Here is a 21,200-nt window from a genome sequence, read left to right as displayed (position 1 = left end):
CTTGCAAAACTTCTCCCACTTGTTGCTCCTTTCCCGGCTGAGCTTGGTTCGATGTAGAACGATGGGCTGAAGCAACAAGTCGCCTTACGTCTTGTTCCACATCCTCTAGAAATAATGGCAAAAGAAAGCTTCTAAAATACCCACTTACCACGAGTAAGGGCAAAATGGATGTCTCAAGAATGGTTTGGATGGAGCACTTGAATATCGATCCTTCTTATTGAAAACTAACAAACCCAGATCACAACCAAGTCCTCCTCTCACTTCAGACAAAGCAACCTCGGACAAGGTTGTTTATCAAAAAAACATTTGTGCTCAGATTCCATTGTAGACAAGATGACATATAGTCAAGTATTAGAGAGACTGTATGTGCACATCATGAGAGGAAATGACCAAGGGAAAAGACGTTGGATGCACAGCTACAGTTTGGGTTTCTTTCCCCCTTGCTCCCCCGTCGTCCGAGGAATGTGGACACGCTCGCGCTCTCGACACTTCAATCCAAGACCAAAGAACAAGGGGGAAAATCGAGGCCAGCACTGATTTTATAATGAGAACTTGGAGATCTAAGGACTCAAGAAGCGCACTCAGCACAAGAATTCAGTACCTCTAGCGTGAGTCTATGCTGAACTATTGACCATTGTCATATTTTACGGTCGATTCGAACTCGAGCAAATCTAACATGACGGACGTTCACGAATTCAGAGTTTTTGGAAAAGCCATGATTGATTATGTGGCAGATTACTTGGAGACCATCCGTGATCGACCTGTGATGCCCCAAGTCACCCCTGGTTATCTGAAGGAACTCATTCCCGAAGAAGCTCCTGATACTCCAGAGCATTGGAAGGACATCATGAAGGATGTAGAGCGAGTGATCATGCCCGGAGTAACTCATTGGCATTCGCCCCAATTTCACGCCTACTTTCCAACAGCAAACAGCTACCCTGCAATTGTGGCTGATATCTTATCCGATGCCATCGGGTGCATCGGATTCTCCTGGATTGCTAGTCCTGCTTGCACGGAATTGGAAATGGTCATGATGAATTGGTTAGGCAAAATGTTGAACTTGCCTGAACAATTTCTATTTCGACCTGGCGGAAAAGGGGGCGGGGTGATTCAAGGCACGGCTAGTGAAGCTACTCTAGTGGCCGTGCTTGCTGCTAGATCGAAAGCCACCCGCAAACATGGAACGGAAGCCACAACGAAATTAGTTGCTTATACCTCAAAACTGGCGCATTCCTCGGCTGAAAGAGCTGGCTCGTTAGCTGGAGTTATGGTCCGGTGTTTGGACGTGGACGAAGATCAAAGTCTCCGAGGAGAGACCCTTAGGAGAGCCATCGACGAAGATAAGGCCAAGGGCCTCATTCCGTTTGTTGCCGTCGCTACTCTCGGCACCACCTCTTGTTGCTCTTATGACAATCTTTTGGAACTGGGCCCGATTTGCAACGAAGAAGATATTTGGCTTCATGTGGACGCCGCATATGCGGGCAGCGCCTTCATTTGTCCGGAATATCGACCCATCTTGAACGGGGTGGAGTTTGCCCAGTCCTTCAATTTCAACCCGCACAAATGGATGCTGGTGAACTTCGATTGCTCTACCATGTGGGTACAAGATGCAGATTCGATTGTGAGCTCATTCAACGTAGATCCTCTCTATCTTCAACACAAATTTCAAGGCCAAATCCCAGATTACCGCCATTGGCATATTCCGTTGGGCCGTCGATTCCGGTCTCTTAAGATTTGGTTCGTTTTGAGATTGTACGGACAGGAAGGTATCAGGAGTTACATTCGGACGCATATCAAGTTAGCGCACGAGTTTGAAGCGCAGATCGAACAAGACGAGAGATTCGAGATATTTAACCCAACAACGATGGGTTTGGTGTGCTTTCGGTTGAAGGGCTCAAATGAGCTCAACGAAGCATTGAACAAAAGCATCAACGATGAAGGCAGAATTCACATCACTCCTTCCAAAGTTGGTGAAACATTTATTCTTCGGTTTGCTGTTTGCGCAAGAACCACTGAACCTAAAGACATTGACTTTGCATACAGGGTTTTAGTGGAAAATGCACTCAAAATTGACCGGTAGACATGAACTTAACTTTAACGGCAATTTGTGACTTAAGGCATCAGACTAATAAATTGATGAAAGCTAAACGTCTATGTGAAATGAAGTAGTAGCTAGCGTCAAAAAGCGCACGCTAATATTTGTTTAAAATTAAGATCAATTTGAATTAGCATTTTCGTACATTTGACCTTGATAGTTTTCGAGTCTTGCCCATACTACTGCAATATCGCGGATTTAGAAAAGGGGAGATTATTTCGAGCAAGTGCAAGTCGTGTGAACTCAAAAAAAAATCTGGAGAAAGGCTCAATTTTAACAACTTGGCAAAATGGAGTATTGGTTGTGCAGTGATAAATGCTACATCTGAAGCAATAAGTTATTCCAAACACTCGAGTTACTCGTTTTCCAACGCGCTAAACAATTCTTTAAGAACATATAAAGGCAAAGTTAAAATGGTTTCTAGGTTATCGCACAATGGAGTATTAAGAAATAATCGATCACCAAATCGATTTAGAATTCATGTCGTTGGCAAAAGAGACTTTCGTTTAGACTTTATAAAAGGCTCACTTTAAAAATAGTGACTGACAATGTAGCATATACAAAATTATATCTTCTATTCACTGTGACTCTACAGCACCCTTATCAAGTTGAGCGCGCACATAATGACTAGCCAAGGAAATGTGATCTCGAGCTCTTTTTGACCAAGACCTGGGCTGAACAAGTCTTTGACAAACTTCATCAAAGCGGTTCTCATTTCTTCTGATGTACATTTGAGTGTCCTCTCTCATCTTGGACATCTTTTCCAAACGAACTTCGTCCATATCAAAGTATTCGCTCAGATACGGATTGAACCTGAAGTAAACTTCGCCGGGAAGTAAATCGTGCAAGCTCACATGGGCCAATTCCGTGTCCGTGGCGGCATCAATGATTCTTGAGAACTTCTGCGCCAACGACAGGTTCTTGGGCTTCTTGACGTCTAAGAACGGCTCCTCGGGGTGGATGGGTCCTTTGAATCGACCCATGCCCAAAGATACCACGCAGTGCAAGGCCTCATGCGCCCACAGCCTTTGGGCTTCGTGTATGGCGATCATGGTCGCGTTATTGGTCATGATTCCACCATCGTGGAATATCTTGTCCTCCAAACAGAACTCGTCAAAATAGCCTGGAGCTGCGGAGGAGCCTCTGACGGCCGCCCAAATTGGATGATCTGAGCTACCTTTGAAATTGGACGGGCTTCGGTAAGGATAGTGATAATTTCGGAAGACGAACGGTCCCATGGGCTCTGTGTTGACTAGCGTGGCCACAATGGCGACTTTTGGTGTGCGAGGAGTGCGGGCAGTTTCGCCCATGACCATATTGCCAACGAAGCTTTGGAGAACCCGCTCGTAGGCCAGGGTATTGTAGTAAGAATGGCTTCGAAGGTAACCCGTAGCTCCTGAGAACATGTTTTGCTTGAACACTTCGGCGCCTAACGTTTTATAAGCGGAGGCTACCTCATTGACGGACATCTTGTGAAAGGCCAAAAGCGAAGCGATGATTGAACCCGTGCTGACTCCGCAAATGAAATCAAAGACCTCGTAGATCCTTCGTCCGGTTGTTAGCTCGATACGTTTGAGGACTTCAAGCGCAATAATGCCTTTCATGCCGCCCCCATCTAAACACAAAATCCGAATGCCCTGAGAACCAACCGCCTCTTGATAGCCCAACAAGTTCAAACCCTCCCTGGCGACCATTTTGACGGACTCGTTCTCACTCTTGTCCCGAATATGCAACAACTGACTCACAGCATGACTCCTCACAGCCACACCCTTGGCAAATGGATATTGGTAGAGGTGATTATTGAACACTTCCAAGGGCTTCAACACGGCAGAATCTAACGATGCCGTGCTTCGCAGATTAGCCACGCAACTCCGGGTCCTGGCATCGATGGCAGCTTTGGATTGGGCGGATCGAACGTAAGGCCGTCGCCAAGGGGTGGTTTCCGTCTCTAAATCGGCAGCCACGTCTGCAGAGGGGGGGATATCCGATGGGACTTTCCCAAAAGGTAAAAAATCCTGGACATTAGGCAGTTTAGGCAAAATGGCGGTAGGAACCGAGAGTATCGTGTCCATAAAGAAGCTAGTGGAAAAAAACGACGTAGGCGCGCTAGCCGAAGCGGGCGCAGGATCCACGGTCCCGGGTCGCATTTTCATCTTCTTGATGGCATCATTGAGATCCACTTCATCCGACTGACTTGGCTGAGACTCGGTGGCGAACGACACTTTCGTTTCCGAGGCTTTCACGCCCCCCACCCTCACTAATCGGGCGTGTTGGCGCCTGATTTCCTGGAAATCCTCCTCAGACAACTTCGGATTCAACATAGTGGGCATGGCCCGGTGTCGATTGAACTTCAGCTTGCTCCAAAGCCAATACCATCGCCAATGTGCGATATTGGCCCATTTCTCTCTTTTACGTCGTATGAGTTGAACCGTGCGTAGGGTCCTAGTACGGGCGGACCAAGTAGATAAGGCGTGCCACGTTCCACCTAGAGGTGAATAGCTCCGTCTAAGTGTCCAAAGTGCCCAATATTTCATGGTTCGACCCGGATTGGCGTGCCTAAGGTCGGATTTGACATAGTATCACTTCGTCCTTCAGACAGTTGTGTTTACATTGTTGCCGTGTTGATCGTATATATTCGCAAGTCCTGCAGGACATGGTGCTGGATTAATAAGTGGCGCCATCTGATGCAAGCGCCCTCTGGGCCATCGGCCATCATTAAACCATAGAGGAAACAACTCCTAGCTAGGCGGACTAGTTTTCAGAGCGAATTAATATCAACTGACCGGCTGCTAGGGTATAGTTTCTGATTTAGAGCCGCTGCCTTCTTTCCATCAGTTAGAGTTGCACTTTCCATTGGTTACCGATTCAGCTACAGTAAAAAAACACAACAAACTCGATTTTTACTCTTCCATGTAACTTCTACCATTAAACTAGAGACATTGAACAAGAGTAAGAGCTAAAAATTAGTCAGATTGAGTCTTACTGAGAACAAGATCATTCAAAGAAATTACTTCACTATTTTTGCTTCAATGGAGTCAATCATTATTTGAAGATGTTACTTTGAAACAAAGCATGATTCTGGTATCCTCAAGTCAATTAAATGGCAGCACTGACAATATTAGGTTGTAGTTTTTCTATGATGGGAAGACACCATGTATCAGAAAGGTCACATTATTTCTTAACAGGACTACCAAACCAATCGAATGTATCTTGAAAAAAAGGGGCTATGAAGAATCCAAGGTCAGGTGGCCAATGATTGAAAGATAAAGCCCAAATGACATCAAAAAGGAAATTTATTTTTCACTTGAAATCAAGAAAATCATTTAATTTCTAACTAATCAGGTTAGCTTAATTGCAACATTTGGTCCAAGTAGTATGTTTGGCAAATACTTGCCAATGGGGACAAAAATAGTTCGTTTAATAGTCCCACTTTAGATGTGATATCTCAGATTCCTTTTGAGTTCAGGTTTTTGGGGATTTATTTGCGGACTTCCTCACCGCTACTGGCATGGAATTCTTAGCAGTTCAAGAGGGTTTTGAATTTGCTTGAACTTGCAAATTGAATTGCCTCAGTAAAATTTCAAAGGAACATCTTAAATAAACAAAAAGCATAACCAATCAACATTCATTTAGTTTCTCAATTTTTGATATAGAACAAAGAGACCATGTGATAGATTTTGTTGCATGGAATGTTTGATTTTCCTTCAAAAGATATATGTGAACCATTTTTGTTCATTAAATCAACAAACAATATCTTGAGGTCGTATGAAGGTCTTATTTGGAATCAGGTGAATAGGTTAGGGATTAGATTTTTTGCTTCTGTTTGCAGTCCACATCTCTAGAGGTCCTTTTTTACTCCGTTCAATCATACAACTAGTGTCTTTTTAGCCGCGAGTGATCTGAAAATGTGCCCCAGACATGAGAAATAATTCGCAATGATTCCGTTCAAATTTTGCTGGCTCAGCAGATCCGTGACAAGAATGTGGCACATCCTGAGAGACTGTTGTTGTTGTTTGTTGTTGTTTTCATTTGGGATTGAAAATTATGAAGCTGGCTAGATTCTTCGATGAGTAGCGTACAGCGATGGGAAAAATTGAGATTGATCAAATTTCTGCCACTTTTTGCCACAAGTGGCAGAAAATGGCAGAAATTGTTCGAAGGTGGTCAAAAATGGCCACCGGTGTTTAGAATGGCCAATCTTGATTCTAAAAGATGTCAAAGACAAGAAGGATCAATTGGGTTGGATAAGTTTTTCAAGTGTCCTCTTTGCCAAAAAGCATATTGAAATAGCTTTGGCTGAAATGGAAAATGTTCCTCAAATATTGATATTTATACTGTTTGATGGTTGACTGAATTGATAACAGTGTCCATAGACCACTTGCAGTATCCAAGGCCTAGCCACAACAATTACAGTTTTATTTATAGTCATCAAAATGGTTATTGAATACAATATAACTTTTTTAAGTGCATTTGTCGTCATTTTGACTTTAAAAAGCTCGTGTCAAATGGCAGCTCTGACTCAAATTGATTGCGGTGGCAAGTAAAAAGGCGGGAAATTCAAAGTGATCGAAAATCGTCATTTTCAAGGTCGAAGTTTCTCATGTTCCAGTCAATAATTTTGTCCAAATATGTTAATACAACACGACATTTTTGTAGCCGTTTCAGAATCAATCAAAATTAGAATTATTTTTGCATCATACTCTAGGCTAGAAGGAAAAAGCCTTCAGACCAGTACATAAATCTCAAGCTAATGTCGGCAAATCCCTTATGTACTGTAAACTTGACGATGACCCGAATGCAAAAACACTCCAAATTGTCCCATTGCCAGATTTCACAAGAGATTGTCGCAACTATCATTGAATGATCATTTATCAAACAAAAATTAGTGGCTGAGATTAATGCAAAAGAGAATGTTTTACCTAACATGACTTGATTAAAGAATTGTCCAAAAGCAAAGTTAGTCACTCTTGGAAAATGATGAATTTTCCAAGCTACCGACCTCCAATTCATTTGTAGTACAAACCTTTTGTTGTGCAAGTGAATCAAACCAATCAGGATTGGAGAGTGTGACATTCGATACTAAAAAAGCAGTAATTTACTGATGAAGCTAATTGTAAAACTTTAGACTTGTGTAGTTAGCTACGACTGACAAACAAGTACGTACGTGTCTAATCATCATCCCATGGGTGTAACTGTTGTAATTAGCATTGCATAAACGTTAAGTTGTAATGGAATGCAAAACAACTTGTGATTGTGACTGGATGATATGTGAACAATTGCATAATAGCGAGATAGTTAACTATAGACTGTAGTGTGTGCATGTGTGTGATCCAAGCCAAGGGGCCTCTGAACGAATCTATTATCGCACTTGATATACAAATCTCAGATGTCGTTAGTAATGGCTCAAATTTCAAATATCACACACACGGGTCTATGAGCCAGCCTTATTCTTAAGTTCTAGCACAACCCAGCAAGTTTGAGACAGTCTACCTAGGGCGTGTGGTGTCCTTCAAGCCCGACTAATTTTGCCCTGGTCGACTCTCCTATTGTGTGTGACTAAGAACCGAGATTGATAAAAGACCCACTTCCACTTGGCAAACCTAGGAGGAAAACAACCCGAGAACAGAAAGTAAACCCATCCCCAGCAACGCGTTGCATTGCCAAGGTAACGAACCTCAGGGGACCCCTATTTTACACAGAAATGAGTAGGCCTTTAACTAAGAAGTACTACATACAGTATAGTAGCATAGGACATGTATCGCGACTTCGCGAGAGTTGTCAGCAAATGTAGCGCTCCAGTTTCCATTCCACTCAGATGACAACAACCTCGTCGTATCGACCCACTGAACGTCAAGTCTATGTCCATCTGGTGCCCAAAGGCTACACCAACGACCTGATCCGGAAGGGCCTCCCCCATTGGCCCGCCATCGAGGAAGTGTACCACAAGCCCAACACATCTTGGGCTAACATCACCCTGAAAAGCGCCAAAGCGCAAAAAGAGGTCTTGAGCCAACCTGTGCTTCACGTGTTGGACGGCCAGCACAAGATCCATGTCAAACCCTTCAACAGCGGCGGGATCCACCCACAGGACACTTGGTACGCCTCGTCCCCCAACCCCAACGAAAACGAGATGAGTGATGCGTGTAAGTTGTTCGTGGGCGGCATCCCCTACGACTTCGACGAGGAGGATGTGCGTAAAGCCATCCATGGGTGGGGAAAGGTGGTGCACGTCTCGATCCCGCCCTCCCACGGGGCGGCCTTTATCACCTTTGCCACACCCGAGGATCAACGACGCGCCTTAAAGGACAAGGACAAGCACAAGATTGGTCATAAATTCGTGGACGTCAAGCCGTACGTGAGCAAACCGGGTCGCGGGAGTTTGGCGGTGACCCCGGGGCTACTGGGGGCGGTGCCCAAGGCTTCTCAGGGTCAGACAGTGCTAAATTCTGGGATCATGAGTCAGCCCACTGGTCTCTTTAAAGCCAATGCCAATGTACGCGAGAGAGCGGCTTCGCAAGCCCCTGATCCCACGCCCAGGACTCAGAGACGGAAGCGCAACCAATCCGCATCTCAACCAAAGAAAAGTGTGGCTTCGGAGTCCACCGAGATTAATTCTAGTGAAAATGAAGCAGAACAGAATCCCGAGAAGGACAAAATGTTATCTGAAATCACGGATCTGTCACTCAATCGGGATGATTTGATGCGATATTTGGCCAAGATTCGAACGATCAAAGAGTTCTTACAAGAGCATTTCAGTCAAGCTTCCGAGGATAACATTTTGAGCCTTGCCCAGAAGATCATGCAGGTTGATGTCAAGAAGAGGCAAATTATATCCAATTCACTCATATCGAGATTCATCAAAGTCAATCATCTCAATATCGGGGAACAAAAGCGTCAGAACATTATGGCTCTGTTCAAAGTGCTTCTGCATCCTTTTGCCCAAGAGACCGAAATGGATGGCAAAGTAGCTGAAAAAATGGCGGATCGTGAGCATATGATAATGATTCATAAATTCTTGAACAACGCCACTCCAACGCCATCCACGATTATAGGTCAAGACATGTCGGGGGTATCCTCCCAAATAGGGTCCACCTTCTCTAAAACTATGGAAGTAACGGCCTTATTGTTTGAGTCAGTTTCGTTGGACTCAATCGACAGCTTTAGCCTGGCTACCGAAGATAACACCATACCGAAATTTAACGCAGAAGCAAGGCGGAAGTACCAAGATATTTATGACTGGGTTACTCATTATTATAAGACGGTAAAGACTTCAGAGAGCTTCAAAGCGGATGATGTCGGAAAAGCCATTGTTAATAGCCTCTCAAACGCCTCTTTGGACAAGCAAGAGATAGTTAATGACAAGAAATTGTTTTTGGCTGAACCATTGGTCATCTTAGGCAAATATGCCCGTTTCGTTGATGCTTATTTCAATCCTCATTCTCACCTCGTCGTCTCCCGGGAATTTGTGATCAAAGCCCTTGCTTTGTACTTTTGGAACACCAACCCTTTTATCGCTGAGTTGGCCGGGAATGATCCAAAACATCCCACCCTTTCATCGATATTATCTGCTACTGTCATTTCGAAGAGCATGTTGGCCAATGTTCGTGGAATCGTGATTCATTTTTTCAATACGTCAGTGGGCCTTGTTGTTACTCCTTTTGGGAAAGTCCTATTTGATATTCGGTCTGCCCTAACACGTTCGAATCAGGATTGGATACGATGCACTCATCAAAACCAACTGTCTGTTGGATCAATGGTGAAACTGCATTGTATTATAGTTGAAGACAACGAAGATAAGAAGATGACATTTTTGGTGGCGTTCAAGCTGTGGCCAATTGCTGTCGAAGAGGAACCTTATACGGGACTCTGGATAGCAGGGGGGTCAGAATTCTGGAAAGCCTCATTGGGTCAGTTGATCAAATTGGTTAAAGCGAACCCTGAACTTATGTTCACGACGAAAATTGATCAAAATAGGAAGAAAGACGATGTGGACCTTTACAACAAGTGTTTTGAGCATTTCATGAGGAAGGCGTTTGATGAACTGAAAACTTCATCTGCTGTGAGTAGGGCCAATCTTGAAATAACTGAACCTACCTTCAAAACCGCAATTGCCTTTTTCCAAAAACGGATCGACGACGCTTCTTGGTTAACCAAGGCTGTGAATACGGTGAAGGTACTTGCCTTAAGAAACATTTCGCTCCATGACCTTAGGAAATGTTTCATGGCAGCCAAATTTCTGGGCTCAGTGGACCTTTTCGCCGAGACCCTCGAGATAATTTTATTCTCGCCGGGTTCAAGTATTTTCTACGGTCCCAATTTTGACAGAGATGTTTGCAATATTGTCGACTTGGTAATACAATTTTTTGAAACAGGTGATCCGGTCGTGGATGGTCAAATAAGTGAACATCAAAAAAAGATCTCGAATAACCCACTCGGATCGAAAATGCGGATTGCAAACATTCTTGAGGTTTGCAATTGTTTAAACCCCAGCAAACTTTTGTTGACTCCATTGGTGATGTCTAAGAAACACGATTCTACAGTACCATCAAGTTTTATTGATCGAGCAGGAACACCAGTGAACTTCCCAGGAAAGTCGCCTAATAATGATAATAGTGACAGTGAAAATCACCTTCAGCAGCAAATTGTGTCATTGCAAACGGAGGTAAATGAATTGAGGCGTTGGAAAGAACAGATTACCCAAAAGTTCGACAAATTTGGAGAAGATGTAAAGTCAGTTCTCACCCTTCAGCAAGAAAAGATCACTAACCTGGAAGGAATCGGCCCTACACAAAGCGTCACCCAGATCACTCCAAGTGAATCGACACCAACCAAGAATGTTAAAGTTGTTCTGGAAGGACATAGGGAAATCTATTCCTTCCCATTGTCAGAGGACGGAAATCTGTCTGTCAGCTTCATCACGGCCATTTTCCCCACTGTAAGCTGCTTGATTTATGTTCAACAAAGCACAGGTCACATTCGTGTCTGTGCAAAATCCGGCAATATCTTCAGTACCCCCGAAGATGGATGGGGCAATAGAATTTATACCGCCAGAATTCTTGCGGCCCCTCCTCAATATATGAATGGAATTCCGCCATTCCAAAACCATTCCAACGCTCAAAGTGAGTTCAGCACAGATTACGTACGACCTTTATAATGGGAGTTAAGATAATTTAAAAAGTTCAATATTTCACTAACATCATGCTTTATTTGCTTTATTTTTCATTTTAGCAAATGTTTGTTTCTAAAAATCAAAATAGATTCGTAAATGACTGAGCAGGCGTTATCCAAATCCAGGATATTACCAACAAAAGAAATGAATTTGACAGTTTTGAACTTGGAAATATTCCTGGATAGCTCCTGCATAAAATTTGAGTTCATTCGCTCTTCATCATTCTTTATCCAAGAAATAACAACAAAAAGTTGTGAAATAATGGCTTATAATTCTTCCTGAGGTAGAGGGTTTCAAATTTGAATAATAGGATTGTTTGTTTCTTATTTATTTGAATGAATACAAAGACATGGACATTTTTCTACATGTTCCCAACAAGCAAACTCAAAACTCTATCACTCATGTCGCCTCAAATTTTTGGGTTAAATATTTATATTTGAGTTACACATTTTATCCATTTTAAGAAATGAAAATTTTCAGATCTTGGATAGACTTATGGTAAGCCAGAAACCCTTGAAAAACATTACAAAGACGGAAAGGAATTGATTTAATCTGTCATTTTTAAAGCTCCGTATCATTTCAATAAATATGAAATGGTCCAGAGGCCAGTTTTTTAAACGCTTGTACCTCCGAGTTAAGGAGTGGACGTTAACCGGTATTGAAATGCACTCGTCTAAGTGCTCAGTAGATGCTCATTCTGAGTAACGTCCGAGCCTGAATTAACTCGGAGGTACGAGCGTTTAAAAAAACTCGCCTCAGGTATGTAACCTCTGAAATAAGCAAAGTATATAGAACTCGAGGATTGCCTTGTAATATTATTGGTTATTACATTTTACAATCAAACAGCAAGAGGTTGTGAACTTTATTTAATTCGTTAAATTGTTTTTTAGGTCTGTTTGGTCAATCGTTCGGACTGCTTCGCTAACAAGACTGGAGAAAATGACCAAAATGCGTGATGTGCTTGTTTAATGACCAACTATCAAAATGATTCGCCGTTTCTTTTTGAGTTTTTCATTCTTTTCTTCGTCACAACTTCGGGGACATGTTTTTCTATTAAGCAGGGCGTTAGTCATTCCTCAATAAAAGGAACGAATTACAGTTACAATTACTTTGGCAAAAAAGAGTAATTCGTTACACATCCGTTACGCGCCAAAAACTGTAATGGCGTTACTCCTACATTTTTTTGGTTTGGTTTTTCACGGGCCTCTCTAACCGCTACAGGGAATGTAATCCCCAATACTAATAAAATGAAAGGTTATAATTCGTCTTTTTGTTCCCTTTCAATCTTTATATAATAGTGGGTCTACCAACGAATTTGAACCTGCTAAATATCTTTACCTCCATTATCTACGAGTGGAGTATTCAAAGTAGCTGACCCGCTCAGGGACATAATACGCTCAGTAACCCAAGAGTAGTTTCTTTTTAGGTCCTTTGCAAGGCTAGTGCCGTCCTGGCCATTCCTACCAGAAACTAACTTTGTATCGTCAGCATAAGAAGAGAGACTGGCAGTAATACTAAGCTTTTGAAGTTGGGCAACGAATATTATGAACAGGAGGCGACACCTGACTTGTCATCATGTATGTCACTAAGGGATCCCTCAACCTTAACAATTTGCTTCCCTTCATGAATGAAGCTTTTTATCCAATTGAGAACCTTGCCTTGGATCCCAATGTCATGAAATCTATTAAACAAAAGGCCATGATCTACTTTATCAAAGGCCTTGGCAAAATCAAGATAGACAACTACAACTGACTCGTGCCTTTCCAGTCCCTCAATGACCTGCTCTAAATGCCCAATCAGTTGGTTAATCCATGAACAACTGGAATATGGACGGGGACGCTTGGTTTGGGAATTAGCTTTTCGCGATTAAGTTAACGCATTATGTTCTTCTTCAAATGAGAATGATCCCAGGTAACAGCAATTACTCATTTCAATTGTCAGCTTGATCGAGCGACTGGATCAAAAGTTATGCCGTCTTAAAAGACACTACAAAGCTCTTCAATGAATGAAGGAACTAGCCCTCTTGTGGTAATTGATTACCAGAAGAGGGCTAAGTCATTCATTGTGTGCTCTGTTATGTACTGCACTTTGAGAGGGCATTACTTTTGACCCAGTCATTTGATTGAGCTGACATTTGAAATCCGCAATCGCAGGGATCTGGGGCCAGCCTTATTTGAAGAAGAATTTAATTCATTGACTCGAATTGGAGTTGCTAATTTTCATCCTTACCATCCCCGTCTATACTCCAGCGGTTCATGGTTAATCGTAAAATGTGCTCGGAACCCGTGCTGGCTAGGAGAAAGGACTTCATTGACCTCAAGAAATTCAACAAGTTTGAACTTCATGATCTTCTCAAACACCTTCGCAATATTCGAAGTGAGAGAGATCGGTCTATAATTACTGGGGAATGACTTATCTCCTTCAGAGAAAAGGGAAACTTGCGCTAAAATGCATGAGAGCCCCCCTCCAAAAAAAGAAAAATGTAAATGTTTTACAAACTAGAAAAATGCTAAGATGTGTTTGTCTCAAGTCCCTGATGGCCTTTAAAGCATCTTGGTCTGTGCATGGACGACGTTACACTGGACCAAGGAGTTCGCTAGGTCCATAGAGCCTTCCTTGACTGGACATATTTCACTGATCAATTAGGCATTCAACTCAAGATTTCTCTCCCAAACATCCGAAACCAAGCCATCTATTAAGGATCTTGTCAAACAAAATAGACTCACTTTCTACGATCAATGAGACAGGTTCAAATTTTGTGAAGCCTCAGAAGAAGCTTTTGCATGTCAAAAAATAAACCAATCATATTCTTTGAGTATTTTATAGCCTGTTGCTCATCCATGACAACAGTGATCGAATTTATCGTGGTTTGGAGACTGTGGTGGTCGCAAATGAAGGCCATATCGAGAGACACGGGTATATCCTTTTACTACCTCAGGATATTCTATCATTTATTGCATCTGCAGTGCACGAAAAAGATTTAAAAAGAACAAAGATTGACCATTGAACAATGAAAATGAAATTAAGCTGGAATAAAACATTTGCATGCTTCTAATTTAGACTCTAGCAACACAGTCCTTAATCCGTCGAACGGACACCTTACTTGATTTTTATGTAATGTTTTTAAGTTTGAAGACGCGTCCATCTGGACTTGTTAGGTAAAGGTGCTAGGGAGGTTCATGGCCAACCATAATGTATGTCAAATATTGACATGGCGCAATAAAATTGAAGTTAGAGAACAGAGTTTTCTAAAACAGTTTTCCACATGAAATTTTCCTCATTTCTCCCTGGAGCTTAATGCTTTTTTTCCTTGCAACAAAAAAACAAGTCAACAGGGAATGGGGATAAAACACCAATCTAAGCTCGGGATTTGTTTGAGAAAGGAAAAATAGCTTCAGTGGCTTTGTTGAACGGTATATATTAGCTATTTACGTAACTTTAAAATCAAGTATCAGAAAATTGTTACTTTTGATGAAACATGGGCAAATTGACGATTCCCAAAGTGTGGCTCAGTGCAGCTCAGGATGTGTTAGCGCAAGGGAGAGCAAAAATCAACTGGCTGGGCTTTTTAGATCTTGAGAGGCCTTTAATAAGATAAAGGATTGGAAACACTTCACAATTTTGAATACATATGATTCCAAGATTTGATTCAATTTTGACCCGATGCGGCACTGTTGAACGAAAAAACTGCATATTGGCATAACTTCGAATTTTGTTCAGTTATATTCTGCAAAAAATGTGGTCCGGCACCCTGATTTTGGGCATTTTGGGGAGGGAGAACTAAGACAAACATCATAGTCAACTTGAACCATCCGCCCATGGAATTTTCAATAATCAAGTGATTGTGTGTGTGTGAGTTGCGTTACAAAACACAACAAAGTGAACATATTTGGGGTAATTCGGTGAACGCATTATCAAATTGGCTCAATGCCACAATGATATTTGCTTAGACAAGTTAAAATCAAATAAATCTCAAAATTTAAGCATGCACAGTGCGGTTTGGCTGGGCATATTGTCTTTGATTTTACTGCATGGACAAAAAAACCGTCCCTATCTGTGAAATTTCGCAATCTGATTTTTTTTGTTGGTCACACTGCCCATCAGTCATTTTGCGGGCAAACAGAACAATATTTGAGAGCCTGTGTTACATCAGTGGAGTAGGCCAGTGTGCGGGCCCGTCATCAACAAGGTGACGAAATTGCTACACACAATCCTGCTTGAGTTAAACAGTTAGTTATGTACCACTTGGATGAGAATTACATCAGCTCATACCCCAATTCATTGGCATGAATGATAGACCTCATGATCATCGCTCGAAGCACTGGATTCTTGGAATCTTCCCTTCCTGCTTTGGTTAATCGTATGGCATCAAGCATTTGGCGTCACCCTGAGACTAATCCTAACTGCTTTTCAACTTACGAATCTTCTGTTCAACCGCTTTCCGCTTTCTACCGGATTCGACCGCTTGAACGTGTGTGGGTTGACCTCGACTTGGTCAATCTTAGAAGTGCGTCACTGACGAGGCGGATTACCTGCCTCACCCAGAAGTCTCTCTCCACGGGATCTGGGTCATTGACTCGTTGGTGTTGGGTTCAGAGTTCCCGGGTTGGATTGAGGACAGCGGGTCGCCGTTCGATTAGTAGTACCACCCGTGGCACCATGAGTTCCGACGACGACGACTTCGATCCCATGTTCGATGGCGGAGGCGGAGCGGCCAAGAAGCCGGTGGCCAAGTCTGCGACCACCAATGGAGCCACCAAAGCCGGCAAAGCCAATGGCGTGGGTGGCGGTGATGGCGGCAAGAAGCGCTTGTCGGTCGAGAGAATCTATCAGAAGAAATCCCAATTGGAGCATATCTTGCTCCGTCCGGACACTTATATTGGTAAGAAAGAAGGACTTTGTTAAACTCCAGAGAGCCTTCTAGCATGGACCGGAATGTAGGTGGCAACTACTTTGGAGATGGGGTACATTTTGACCATTCTTCTGTGATTGCAATGGTTTTCGAATGTGTGGGTTTAAAAAAAATATTTCTAGTTGAATGTCAGGAAAATAAGTTTGATCCCCGCACGTCAAGAGAATTAGACCACGCTCTCCATGAATATACTTGGAATAGGCTTGAAAATTTAAGGCCAATGTCAAAAGTGTACTAAAAAGGGATGTTATTGGACATTTCAGTGGTCAAGTTAGCTCAAGAAGAAACCCAAAGCACGGGTTAGAACCATCCAAGATGGTTTGCACATACCATCTTTGACTGGGTTCAATTTCTCAGGGGAAGATGCAAGCGAGTGAAGTCCACGTATAGTCAAACTTGCAGAGCAACACACAATCTCAAGACATTGATGGGTTTTGGTAGTTCCGGCGGGGTTTGGCGAAACCTAGGCAAGATTATACTTTAGGAACAAAAAAAGTGTTTTGAAGTTTCATTCTTCAAAATTTGATACTACATGTGGTTGACAGCTGATAGAGAACATTCATTGAAACTCTGTTAATAAGGTGCCCCTCAATTTGGTGGAAGTCACACATGTTATCTTAGTGGTTTTGCTATTTTTCGAATGGCGAATCAATTCATTTAGGTTTCTCCAAACCAATGTCTAGATTTTTCAAACAATGCAAGATCTCACGTGGCATAAGGTGAATTGAATCGACTCTGTCCCCCGAAACGTCAAAATGTGTAGAAAGTATCGCAAAGTGGAAAGACATGCTTCAAATATGCAATCAAGTCAAAGTCTGCATCAAATATGTCAGATATGTGATTGCAAGTTTTCTCCCGTCTTCTCTAGTGAGGATGATGATGATAATAATGATAATGATGATGGGGATTTTTATTCCAGGTTCGGTCAATCCGGTGACGGAGAAGATGTGGGTTTTGGATGCGGATAATCAACGGATCGTCAACAAGGAGATCACCTATGTGCCAGGCCTGTACAAGATCTTCGACGAGATCCTGGTGAATGCGGCGGACAACAAGCAGCGAGACCCCAAGATGGACACCATTCGGATTGATATCAACGCGGAGAAGAACGAAATTAAGGTGTTCAACAATGGGCGTGGCATTCCGGTGGAGATGCACAAAGACGAGAAGATGTACGTGCCCACGTTGATTTTCGGTCATCTCCTCACATCGTCCAACTTCAACGATGAAGAGGAAAAGGTCACAGGTGGGCGGAATGGCTACGGTGCCAAGCTGTGCAACGTGTTCTCCACCAAGTTCGTGGTGGAAACGGCCAGTAAGGAGAACCGCAAAGAGTTCAAGCAAGTGTGGGAGAATAACATGAGCAAGGCCAAAGAGGCCAAGCTCAAGGACTTTTCTGCCGAAGACTACACCCGCATCACCTTCTGTCCGGACTTGCCTAAGTTCAACATGGAGTCGTTGGACCCAGACACCGTGGCTCTGCTCTCTCGACGAGCCTATGACATTGCGGCCTCTAGTAAAGGAGTCAAGGTTTTGCTTAATGGTAAGCGGATCCCGGTCAAGAACTTTAAGGATTACGTCGACTTCTTCATCAAGGGCCATGAGGACGAAACGGGCAACCCCGTGAAGGCCATTTATGAACAAGCCCACGAGCGGTGGGAAGTGGCGGTGGCTGTGTCCGACAATGGATTCCAACAAATGTCGTTCGTGAATAGTATTGCCACCACGAAAGGCGGTCGTCATGTGGATTACATCTCAAAGATGATTGAGAACAACATTGCCGAGATCCTGAAGAAGAAGAACAAAGGAGGGGTCACCATCAAACCACATCAAATCCGAAATCACATTTGGCTCTTTATCAACTGTCTCATTGTCAATCCGACGTTCGATTCGCAAACCAAGGAAAACATGACCCTCCAAGTGAACAAGTTCGGCTCGAAGTGCGCCATGACGCCCAAATTCTATACTCAGCTCTCCAAGTCAGGCGTGGTCGAGTCGGTCTTGGCTTGGTCCAAGTTTAAAGCCGACCAAGAGATGAAGAGCAAGCATTCGTCGAAGAAAACCAATAAACTTAAGGGCATCTCCAAACTCGAGGACGCCAACGACGCCGGCACGAAGAACAGCATCGATTGCACGCTCATTCTCACCGAAGGGGACTCAGCCAAGACATTGGCCGTGGCCGGCTTGGGAGTGGTTGGGCGTGACAAGTACGGCGTCTATCCTCTGCGTGGAAAGCTGCTGAATGTGCGAGAAGCCACGCACAAGCAGATCATGGAGAACAAGGAAATCAATGAGATGGTAAAGATCATCGGATTGACGTATAAGAAGAAGTACAACTCCATTGAAGATCTCAAATCATTAAGGTACGGAAGGCTCATGATCATGACCGATCAGGATCAAGACGGCTCGCACATCAAGGGTCTTCTCATCAATTTTATTCACCACAACTGGCCCTCTCTGTTGCGTCTCCCGTTCCTGGAGGAGTTCATCACGCCAATTGTGAAGGCCACCAAGGGCTCGTCGTCGCTCTCATTCTTTTCCATGCCTGAATTGCAAGAGTGGAAGAGTCAAACCGACAACTGGCACACGTACAAGATCAAGTATTACAAAGGTTTGGGAACCTCCACGTCCAAGGAGGCCAAGGACTACTTTTCCGATATGAATCGCCATCGAATCCTCTTCATGCATGAATCCGACCAGGACGATCATGCCATCAACATGGCCTTTTCCAAGAAGGCTGTCGACCAGAGAAAGGAGTGGCTCACCACTTGGATGGAGGAATGTAAGCGCCGTAAAGAGTTGGGACTCTCCGAGATCTATCTCTACGAGAAACAAACCAAGAGTGTCACCTACTCAGACTTTATTAACAAAGAGTTGGTGCTGTTCTCCAATTTGGACAACGAGCGGTCCATCCCATCCGTGGTTGATGGGTTCAAACCTGGCCAGAGAAAAGTCATGTTCACCTGCTTGAAACGCAACGACAAGCGTGAGGTGAAAGTGGCCCAATTGGCCGGATCTGTGGGCGAAATGTCCGCCTACCATCACGGCGAAGCTTCTCTCATGGGGACAATCATCAACTTGGCTCAAAACTATGTTGGCTCGAACAATGTGAATCTCCTTCAACCCATCGGTCAGTTTGGAACACGTTTAGCCGGTGGCAAGGATCACGCTTCGCCACGTTACATCTTCACTCAGATGAGTCCTCTGGCCCGATTGATCTTCAACCCCAATGACGATGCAATTCTCAATTACTTGACGGATGACAATCAGAAGATCGAACCCGAATGGTATATGCCCATTCTGCCAATGGTGCTTGTGAACGGCGCAGATGGCATTGGAACGGGATGGATGACTAAGATTCCCAACTACAATCCGAGAGAAATCGTCCAGAACCTTTTGCGAATGCTCGAGGGCCACGAGCCCGAAGATATGAACCCCTGGTTCAAGAACTTCAAGGGCCACATCGAAAGCCTTGAGAACCAACGTTACGTCGTCAACGGCGAAATTGCGAGCATCTCCGACAACAAGATTGAAATCACCGAGTTACCTATCCGGACTTGGACTCAATCCTACAAAGAACAGGTCATGGAGCCCATGCTCAATGGATCGGACAAGATTCCGGCCATTATTCAAGATTACAAAGAGTACCACACCGATGTGACCGTCAAGTTTATTGTTCAAATGAATTCAGACAAGTTGCGCCAAGCCGAGCTCGACAAAGGCCTTCATCAATTCTTCAAGCTTCAAACCACCATCTCCACGTCATCGATGGTTCTCTTTGATGCCAAGGGCTGCCTAAGAAAGTATGAGGGAGTGCTTGACATCATGAGAGAGTTCTTCCATCTTCGATTGGAATTCTATGGCAAACGCAAGGACTACATGGAAGGCATGCTCGAAGCAGAGGCGCTCAAGCTCTCCAATCAGGCCAGATTCATTCTGGAGAAGTGCGACGGGACTTTGGTCGTCGAGAACAAGAAGCGAAAGGCCATGATTGACGAACTCCATCGCAAAGGGTTTGACTCGGACCCCGTGAAGAAATGGAAGATTGCTCAAAAACTGGACGACGTAGCCGAGAGCGATTCTGAAGAAGACCAAGACGGCGGTGACCTTGACTACGACTACCTGCTGGGTATGGCCATGTGGAGCCTGACCAAAGAGCGGAAAGATGACCTGCTGAAGAAAAAAGACGAGAAACACCAAGAGCTCCGCCATCTTCGTGACATGTCCAAAGAAGATCTGTGGAAGAAGGATCTTTCAGAATTCATCGAGAAATTGGATGAAGTCGAGGCCAAAGAGCTTGAAGACCAGAAGAGCGGCGTGTCCAAGGACAAAGCCCTCAAAGGAATGGGAAAGAAGAAGAAGGTCAAAGAAGAGGCCTTGCCATCGCCCGTGGGAATTCGCATCATTCCTCGAATCGCTGAGGAGCTGAAGAACAAGGCGGCCAAGGCCGCAGCCGCCAAGACGAAGAAAGGAGAAAAGCTCGACAAGAAGGCTCTCAAGGAGACGGAGGAGGAGAAAGACGAATTCGACTTCATGTGTGACGACAAGGACATGAACCGATCTCTTTCCGAAAAGCTGGGCCTCTCCGCTGCTCCAAATGGCATCAAGAAGGCTACCAAGCACAAGAAGACGACGCCTTTGAGCTCCACTGATTCGAGTCCCAGAAAGAAGCCCAAGATGGCGGCCAAAGGCAAGAGCAATCCTTGGGACGACGATTCCGATGAAGAAAGTGATCCCTCCGACAAGGATTTTAGCTTTGACGACTCCGACTCTGAATTTTGATGTTCATTAAATGATGTTATCATTTCAAGATACTAAGTTCGAATCTCTTTATTTTCATTTCACGACAACACAACGAGTACATGTTATTTATCACGAGTATACCTCACCACCTCGCGAGCACTCCGCTACAGGGGCTTCCCGCCCAGATCCGGACTAACCGGGTCGATATCTATCCGGTGGCCGAGTACATCTTCCGGCACGCGTCACAGTCCAGTCGGGAGGATAAGAGCCGTCAAAAACGG

The 21,200-nt window shown here is 43.9% G+C and overlaps 4 protein-coding genes across 4 annotated transcripts; 3 read left to right on the top strand and 1 right to left on the bottom strand.

Moving 5' to 3' along the window:
* The first annotated feature begins 59 nt into the window (after positions 1–59).
* On the top strand, positions 60–2,148 carry LOC131890806 (aromatic-L-amino-acid decarboxylase-like). The gene has a single exon (XM_059240235.1). It carries the CDS (start codon positions 677–679, stop codon positions 2,078–2,080), a length of 1,404 nt encoding a protein of 467 aa, XP_059096218.1. The 5' UTR covers positions 60–676; the 3' UTR covers positions 2,081–2,148.
* Positions 2,149–2,561: 413 nt separating this feature from the next.
* On the bottom strand, positions 2,562–4,741 carry LOC131890789 (calcium-independent phospholipase A2-gamma-like). The gene has a single exon (XM_059240210.1). It carries the CDS (start codon positions 4,627–4,629, stop codon positions 2,674–2,676), a length of 1,956 nt encoding a protein of 651 aa, XP_059096193.1. The 5' UTR covers positions 4,630–4,741; the 3' UTR covers positions 2,562–2,673.
* Positions 4,742–7,382: 2,641 nt separating this feature from the next.
* Positions 7,383–12,529, top strand: LOC131892772 (uncharacterized). The gene is made up of 3 exons (XM_059242616.1): positions 7,383–7,760; positions 7,911–11,214; positions 12,155–12,529. The coding sequence occupies exons 2-3, from the start codon at positions 7,911–7,913 to the stop codon at positions 12,187–12,189; spliced, it is 3,339 nt and encodes a 1,112-aa protein (XP_059098599.1). The 5' UTR covers positions 7,383–7,760; the 3' UTR covers positions 12,190–12,529.
* A 3,145-nt stretch (positions 12,530–15,674) lies between these two features.
* Positions 15,675–20,986, top strand: LOC131892771 (DNA topoisomerase 2-alpha-like). The gene is made up of 2 exons (XM_059242615.1): positions 15,675–16,146; positions 17,096–20,986. The coding sequence occupies exons 1-2, from the start codon at positions 15,924–15,926 to the stop codon at positions 20,956–20,958; spliced, it is 4,086 nt and encodes a 1,361-aa protein (XP_059098598.1). The 5' UTR covers positions 15,675–15,923; the 3' UTR covers positions 20,959–20,986.
* Positions 20,987–21,200: the final 214 nt, after the last annotated feature.

This window comes from Tigriopus californicus, chromosome 2 (assembly GCF_007210705.1).
Source record: "Tigriopus californicus strain San Diego chromosome 2, Tcal_SD_v2.1, whole genome shotgun sequence".
In the NCBI taxonomy this organism is placed as follows: Eukaryota; Metazoa; Arthropoda; class Copepoda; order Harpacticoida; family Harpacticidae; genus Tigriopus; species Tigriopus californicus.
Note: the sequence above shows the minus strand (reverse complement) of the source record. Positions and strands in the feature narration are given on the sequence as shown.

What these genes read in the sequence shown, in the direction of transcription:
- LOC131890806 (XM_059240235.1), top strand. Translation starts at nt 677, where the DNA reads ATGACGGACGTTCACGAATTCAGAGTTTTTGGAAAAGCCATGATTGAT.
- LOC131890789 (XM_059240210.1), bottom strand. Translation starts at nt 4,629, where the DNA reads ATGAAATATTGGGCACTTTGGACACTTAGACGGAGCTATTCACCTCTA.
- LOC131892772 (XM_059242616.1), top strand. Translation starts at nt 7,911, where the DNA reads ATGACAACAACCTCGTCGTATCGACCCACTGAACGTCAAGTCTATGTC. An exon ending in AAACCATTCCAACGCTCAAA is followed by an intron (nt 11,215 to 12,154) that starts GTGAGTTCAGCA and finishes ATTGTTTTTTAG; the next exon opens with GTCTGTTTGGTCAATCGTTC.
- LOC131892771 (XM_059242615.1), top strand. Translation starts at nt 15,924, where the DNA reads ATGAGTTCCGACGACGACGACTTCGATCCCATGTTCGATGGCGGAGGC. An exon ending in CCGTCCGGACACTTATATTG is followed by an intron (nt 16,147 to 17,095) that starts GTAAGAAAGAAG and finishes TTTTTATTCCAG; the next exon opens with GTTCGGTCAATCCGGTGACG.